The 8056-nt window shown below is 38.6% G+C and overlaps 1 protein-coding gene across 1 annotated transcript; it reads left to right on the forward strand.

The window, feature by feature from the left end:
- Nucleotides 1–657: 657 nt before the first annotated feature.
- On the forward strand, nt 658–3567 carry LOC138743816 (neuropeptide SIFamide receptor-like). The gene is made up of 2 exons (XM_069899418.1): nt 658–727; nt 2478–3567. Exons 1-2 carry the CDS (start codon nt 658–660, stop codon nt 3383–3385), a joined length of 978 nt encoding a protein of 325 aa, XP_069755519.1. The 3' UTR covers nt 3386–3567.
- The last annotated feature ends 4489 nt before the right edge of the window (nt 3568–8056 follow it).

Here is an 8056-nt window from a genome sequence, read left to right on the forward strand (position 1 = left end):
TATGGTATCTGCATTTAAGATGATGCGAAATAGGCAAACGTATTTCAGGGCGTTGAAGGGATATCCATGATCTGCAACAAGCAGAATTTGATTTCGACATGTTTGGAGTAGACATCTGTGCTGAAAGAACGACCCTTGTGCTGTACCGTCCTATATCCTATCTGTGTTCTCGTGAATCGCCATGGGAGCATGGAGGCTGCTTCATTAACTATAACTAAAGTTGGGTAGATTTTTGCATCGTAAGAAAATTAATAGCTTCTGGGAAAAGGTGAGTAAGTGGCTTTGAGCCCAAGGCCAGGTCATTCATGGACTCATTAAATGCCAGATTTGTCTCAACGGGCCAGATGGCTAACTCCTGCTCTTTTTTCTTGTTAGTATTTTACTGAAAAGTGATATCTCGGGATTTTATGGGTGAATTGTAGGTTATCATTTTATGAATAAATATACATCAGGCTACTTCGTTGTTGTCAGATATCATTTGAAAGTAGTGGTCAATTGATCCAAGCCCAAATATGTTGGCGTTAATGCCTGAAATGTTCTGATTCATCAATACATTTAGAATGAACGTTAAAATTCTAACTGCCCCCTGAGGATTGTAATCAAATATAAATCCACTGCTGTAGACAGTGTGGAAGGGTGCTGAAACTTCATTCGGAAATGCATGGCTTACCAGAAGGATTGCTATTTGCGATTTACTATCCGGTTGTTGCTGCCATCGGTGTTCCAGGTAAATTACGGTTGCTATTTAATATTTATGTGGATAGCTTTTGTGCTGCTACATTCCTTGTGTTGTGGTATTAGCACTATTACTGAATCTACCCAATCCCAGAGTAAATATTATTTACCATAACTGTGGAGCACATTTTTCTAATGTGTTTCAATGACGTTGTTCACACAATGAATTCCAGTGAGCTGTTATACCAATGTTATACCAGTTATACCAATAGCCAGTGGATCTATTGTGAATAAATCGACGAGTGCATTGCGCAGTACATCGAACCATAGAACATTTTAGCATTGAAATAGGCCCCTTCTACTCTGTGCCGAACTATTTTCTGCGTAGTGGCACTGACCTGCACCTAGTCCATAGCTCTGCATATATCTCCCATCTATGTATCTATCTAATTCTTCTTAAATGTTAGAAATGAGCCAGCATTCATTGCTTCGGGTGTGCTCGTTGCACACTCCCACCACTCTCTGAGTGAAGCGGTTGCCCCTCATGTTTCCCCTAAACATTTCCCCTTTCACCCTTAATCAATCGCCTCTAGTTTATATCTCACCTACCCTCAGTGGAAAAGGCTGTCTACATTTACTCTGTCTATCCCCTCATAATTTTCAATACCTCTGTTATCTCCCTTCGTTTTTCTATGCTCCAAGAAATAAATTTTAATCTTTCCCTGAAACTGAATTCCTGAAACAAGGCAAACGTCCTAGTAAAAGTTAGTTGCACTCTTTCTATCTTATTGATATCTTTCCTGTAGTTAAGTGACCAACACTGCATGCAATACCCCAAATTTGGCCTCACCAGTGTCTTATACAACTTAATTATAACACCCCAACTCCTATACAATTCTTTGATTTCTGAAGGCCAATATGCCAATATCCTGGTGTATTACAAATTACCTACAATAATATATTTTTGCCGGTATCCATATTATATTTATATTACCTGGACGCAGCAAATTTGCGGACTTTTCTCATCTTCCTTTACCATTCTTGGGTGGCACAGTTGGCGTAGCAGTTAGCGTAATGCCTTTAGAGCTACAACCATCAGGACCGGGGTTTGAATGCTGAGCTATCTGTAAGGACTTTGTCCGTTCTCCCCGTGTGTTCAGGGATTTTCTCTGGTGCTTTGGTTTCCTCCCACCCATCAAAAAACGGGGTGTAGGTCAATTGAGTGTAATAAGGCAGCACGGGCTCGTGGGTCGAAATGGCCTGTTGCCCTGCTGTAGGTCTAAATTAAATTAATTTTTTTACATTTAAATTTAAACATGTATAAATTCCTGTTTCACTCCTTAGCGAATGAAAGTGCTTATCTGAATACGCAAATATACATATACTCTCAAAAATACCACTGACATTATCCACAGAAGGAAAATATAGTGCAACGAGAAAACGTTGCAAGGTGAGAAAATATTCATTTGTCATAAGCTACCACATTAGAGAAATTTAAAAAAAAATACATATTGCTGGATTATTGAGTGAAAAAGGGAGTGGGGTATACAGAGGAATTCGAAGGTCATGAGAGAAATGAACAGTTCATATTTCAGGCTGGAAAGTTAATCAAGACATGATTGACCATTTATCTCAGATCAAGTCGCCAGTCCCCACACATTGAGTGACTATTTCTCTCTATTGATACTGCCGGGCCCGTTATTCCTTCCCTTTTCACTTTGTTCATCCAAATTTTCGTTTTTCTCCATCGCGTTCACTTGTGTTTGTACTTATTGGTTATTTCCTATTTCCTCTTTTTGCAGCTAATTTGGCAGTGGTTGTAATCTTGTTCCGAAGACGATGTGGCCTCTCTGGGTGTATCACATTTTATTTGGTTGCAATGGCAGTGACAGATCTTCTGGTTATAATCACAGCCGTAATATTAAACCGAATTGTGGGTATTTATTTTCCATTCAGTTTCTTTTTTATCACTCCCGTGTGTAGTGTTAGTTTTGCATTAATTTACGGAGTCAGAGACTGTTCTGTATGGGCAACCGTGGTGTTCACTTTTGACCGATATGTCGCTATTTGTTGTCCGAAGTTGAAAACCAGGTATTGTACCAAGAAAACCGCCGTCATTGTTATAGTCACAGTTTGTGTTGTGAGCTGCCTCAGAAATATTCCTTGGTACTTTATATATGAGCCCTCCTTCGAGGTTAGAGATGTTCCTTGGCAATGCAAAATTAAGATATTATTTTATTCCTGGCCTTCATGGGCTGCATTTGACTGGCTTCATCGGATTTTAACTCCGTGTCTTCCATTCATTCTGATATTGATGCTGAATGCACTCACCGTTAAACACATTCTTGTGTGCATTCGAGTCCGAATAAGACTGTTGGGCAACGGGAACAACGAGAATCAGAATGACCCAGAAATCGAAAGTCGGAGAAAATCCATAGTTTTGCTCTTCTGTATCTCTGTCAGTTTCCTCTTGTCATGGCTGTTATTCTTCACAACGTTCCTATTGGTCCGAATGGCCAATGTAAGTTATTACTCAGGTTCCAATGTAAAAGACTCAAATTTTATTCTGGAGGAAAGCGGATTTATGCTTCAGCTTTTGGGATCCTGCATAAATCCGTTCATTTATACAGGCACCCAGAATAATTTCAGGAAGGAGATGAAGAATGGAATCTTATATCCATTCAATTTAATTATTAGATTATTTAACTGATTGAATCAGAGCGAATGTATTTAATATTTCAACTTTGTGTGAGTTTTTAAAAATAATTTTTAATGTCATATATAGTAGAATGCATTGAAAATTTGTATTTTGAGCGCTCTTCACAGCATGTTGCTAAAATAATACAATAAAAGTGCAGAGTGTGGCATTACAGTATGTAAGCGAGATAAAAGACAAAGTACATCTACCTATTCGGATTCCTTTGATCCTCCCAGATTACAAATAAATCATTCCTGATCATATATCCAATGCAAATGTTTGTGGTTTTGACTAACACTGGTCCACAGAGCATAGAATCAGACAGCATTGCCTTTGCTCTCGTTTATTCAGATTATAAATAAGTTCTAAATTCCATGTATAATCTTCATTTGGAACCAGAAATAACAATGTTCTATCTTTAAATGTCAAATTATTTTTCATTAATCGTCATTTTAATAGAGTTGTATTCTAAATATTCTACAGTCTTTAGACTTTAGATCCCATGTTATGTTTACTGCTGAATGACCTGTGTCTAATTAATGGATATTGCCCATTACTCTGTATACACTGCTGGGCTAATACCTCTTTAGAGGTATTGTTTCCTTTTTACCGATGCGTTGCATCAATAGAGCTCTGAAAATTATTGAGGTAACTTTCAATTCGGAAAACAGTATCTTTGACTATAACCATCAAGAAAGAGGTACAGGATCATCAAAATACGGAATGCCAGGTTGGAAAATTAATTCTTCCCGAAGACTGTAAGATTTATGAGCAATTTCTCATAACCGAATAAATCATCCCAAAATATGTAATTGTTTTAAAAGTATATTTGCATGTATTTTATTCTGTAAATTGTATATGTATGTGTGTTTTGTTGGGCAGTATATAGAAAGTAAAATAATAAAAAATTAAAACACATTTTAATTTTACAATACATAATGGACAGTTGGTCCCATCATTGTACCAGTATATTTGACGTTGTTTGTCTGCAATTTATGCATACCCAACCGGAGGACAAATTCGTCTGGCTGAGGAAGGAGCAGACAAATACGCAGGGATCTCCAAATACTTTAATTTCTTCAAACCACCTTTCTGTGACCCGTGGTAATTTCTCCTGCAAAAGCAGCATGTGCTTAATTTTTCTCTTGCACAAAGGAAGAATAGGCAGGGGATAACCCATAAAGGAAGCTAGTTAGAGGGTTTTTGAAATATGTCTACTTCATTGTATTAGGAATAAAGTGGATGAACCTAGAGTGGAACTATAATGTTGTGACTGTTAGTGAAACTTGGCTAGAGGAAAGGCAAGTTTGGCTGATCTTGGTTTAGGTGTTTTAAAAAGAAGAGGATGAGAGGAAGAAAAGGGGGGAGTGGCATTACTGGTTGGAGATAGCATCATGGCTATAAAAATGTAAGACGCTGAAGGAATAAGGCAGGAATTAGCGAAAGTAAATTGGAAACAGATATTTAAGAGTGAAAGCACAGAAGTAATATGGAGGAAGTTTAGGGATGACTTGTGCAGAGTTCAAAATAGGTTTGTCCTACTGGGACAAGGAAAAGATAGCAGGAAAAGGAACCGTGGCTGAAGAAACATGTCAGGCAACTAGTCAAAAGCAGGAAACAGGAAGGGATTGTGATGACTATATGGTAGACAGGAAGGAGCTTAAGAAAGGAATTAGGAAAGCTTGACAGGGGCATGAGAAGGTCTTGGCATGTAGTATTTAGGTGAACTCCAAGGCATTCTATGTGTATGTGAAGAACAGAAAGATGATGAAAATGAAGGTGGGGTTGCAAAATGATATGGGAGGCAACATGTGCCTGGAGGCAGAGGAGGTTGGGCATGTCCTAAATAAATATTTTGCATTTTACAGGAGAAAAGGACCTTGTTGGTGGTGAAGTCAAAATGGGCAGTCCTGAGTTCTGGAAAATGTGGAGATTAATGAAGCGGAAGTGTTGGATCTTCTTAAAAATATCAAAATTGATGTCCCACCACCAGACCAGGCTGATATGGGAATTGAGAGAAATGATAGCTGGGGGAGTAGCTATGAGCTTTGAATCCTTTTGGCCACAGGAGAAGAGCTAGAGGATTGGAGAATGGCAAATATAATCCCCTTCTTTACAAAAGATAAAAGGGAGAATCCTTGGAATTATAGTCTAGTGAGTCTTATGTCAGTGGTGTGTAAACTAATGGAGAGGATTCTAAAGGTTAGGATCTATGAACATTTGGAGTACACCCTAATCAGGATGGCTTTGTGAAGGGAAGATCGTATTTTATGAGTCAAATTGTTTTATTTTAGGAGGTAAGCATAAGATATTGATGAGGGTAGGATGGTTGATGTGGTCTGCTTGGATTTTAGCAAGGCATTTGACAAGGTCCCTCACGTAATATTCATCCAGAAAATCATGACACAGGGGATCAGTGGAACCTTGGGTGTGTGGATAAATAATTGGCTTATAGGAAGAATAGTAGTAGTGATGGGAAATTATTCTTCCCGAAGGTACGTAACTATTGGAATGGTGCAGGGATCTGTTCTGGGACCCTTGCTCTTTATGATTTTTAGATATGGCCTGGATGATGAGGCGTAAGGATGGGTTAGTAAGTTTGTGGATGACATGAAGATTGGAGGAGTTGTGAATGGAGCTTAAGGTTATCGAAGGTTACAAGAGGATATAGACAAGATGCAGAAATGGTCAGAAAAGTGGCAGATAGATTTCAATCTGAATAAGTGTGAGGTGATGCGTTTTGGATGGTCTAACCAGAAGGCTGAGTACATGGTTAATGGTCGGTTATTTAAGAGTGTGGATTAACAGAGGGACCTTGGGTTTCAAATCCATACATCCCTCATGGTCACCACACAGGTTGATAGGAAAGTTAAAAAGGCCTATGGGATGCTGGGATTCATTAATAGAGGAATTGAATTCAGGAGAAGAGAGGTCATGTTACAACTCTACAAATCTTTGGTAAAACCACACTTAATGTGTTCAGTTTTTATCACCTCATTATCGGAAGGATGTCGAAGCTATGAAGAGGGACCAGAGGAGATTTACCAGGATTTTTCTGGATCGGGAAACAAGTCTTATGAGGCAACATTAGCAGAGCTGTGAATTTTCACTTTGGAATGTAGAAACATAGAATCATATAAGATAGGAGCAGGAGTAGGTCATTCGGCCCTTCCAGCCTGCTCTGCCATTCAATGAGATCATGGCTGATCTTAAAGTTCAATACCCTGTCCCCGCCTTCCCTCCGTAACCCCTAATTCCCTTATACTGAAGAAATATATCTAATTCCCTCTTAAATATATTAAATGAACCTGCCTCTACTGGTCTCTGTGGCAATGAATTCCACAGATTCACCACCCTCTGGGTAAAGAATGAGAAGTTAAAGGTCTACAAGATTATGAGAGGCATAAATAGGGTGGACAGCTAAATACCTGTTTCCCAGGGCAGGACATACGTAACAATTTAAGGGAGGAAAGTTTAGGGGACACATTAGGGGTATGTTTGTTTTACACTGAGATTTGTCAGTGCTTTGAATGTCTTTCCAGATATGGTGGTAGAATCTGAAACATTGGGGGCATTTGAGAGACTGTTAGACAGACACATAAATGAAAGAAAAATAAAAAGCTATGGGGTATGGAAGGTTTAGAACTTTTTTAGGAAAGAATATATTGGTCAGAACAACATCGATGGCTGAAGGACCATAATACCATGTGCTGTATTATTCTATGCTGAGTCCACTATCCAGGGTGCCAAACAGTCTTTTCAAGTGAGGGAAGTAATTCATATTCTGCATTTCCTGATTCCAATTTAGCAAGTTCAGCATCACTCAGTCAAAGAGCAGACTTGAGAATGGTTAACGGAATATCAACATTCATTTCAGGATAACCATAGCGATCCCCCATTTCATGCCAATTAAATGTCCCTATCCCAACAACAAAAGGACTGTCTTCAGATTTTCCATTGACAGAATGAAGACCAATGGTGTCTGAAGGGACAATATGACCTTGGTAATATTCAGCACAAATGGCATGTACACTGAATGTTCTAATTTCATATGATCGGTCCCTATTCTTCTGCTAAAACACTGCAGTTTACTTCCCTCCCCCTTTGTGTCTCACAATTCAAACAATTACCAAAATCCTCTGGGAGAACCCAGCGGATTAAAAAAAAAGAGTACTATGCCACTTTTAAAAGAAATGTAGGCATAAGAACATTTATTTTAGCCAGCTATTTAAAATCTGTCATTTGTAAAATAGTTGAACCTGTCATGAAGCAAGAAATAGCGAGGTATCTGATTGGAAATGTGTCCATCCCTGCTGAAACAGCAAGGATTCCTGAAGGGCCAGTCCTATTTGACATATACTGAAGTCATCTGAGAATATAATGAGTGCCATATAAAAGATTTATGATGTTGAAGACGAGGATGTGTGGAGTTGAAGATAATATAACAATATGGATAGAGGATTAGTTCACCGATATAAGGCAAATAGTGTCTTGGTTTGGATGGAAACAGGTAGTGAACGGATTTTGGCAGGGTGCAACTTTGACACATCTATTCAAGAAAAATCATAAATGATTTGGAAAAGGAGACTGACTACAGCACATCAAAGTTTGCAAATGGCACAGAACGAAGTGGAAAAGGCAAATTGTGCAGAAGATACAGATACTTTACACACAAGTATGGAT

The sequence above is a fragment of the Narcine bancroftii genome, chromosome 10 (assembly GCF_036971445.1).
Source record: "Narcine bancroftii isolate sNarBan1 chromosome 10, sNarBan1.hap1, whole genome shotgun sequence".
Taxonomy (NCBI): domain Eukaryota; kingdom Metazoa; phylum Chordata; class Chondrichthyes; order Torpediniformes; family Narcinidae; genus Narcine; species Narcine bancroftii.

What these genes read in the sequence shown, in the direction of transcription:
- LOC138743816 (XM_069899418.1), top strand. Translation starts at nt 658, where the DNA reads ATGCATGGCTTACCAGAAGGATTGCTATTTGCGATTTACTATCCGGTT. An exon ending in TGCTGCCATCGGTGTTCCAG is followed by an intron (nt 728 to 2,477) that starts GTAAATTACGGT and finishes CTCTTTTTGCAG; the next exon opens with CTAATTTGGCAGTGGTTGTA.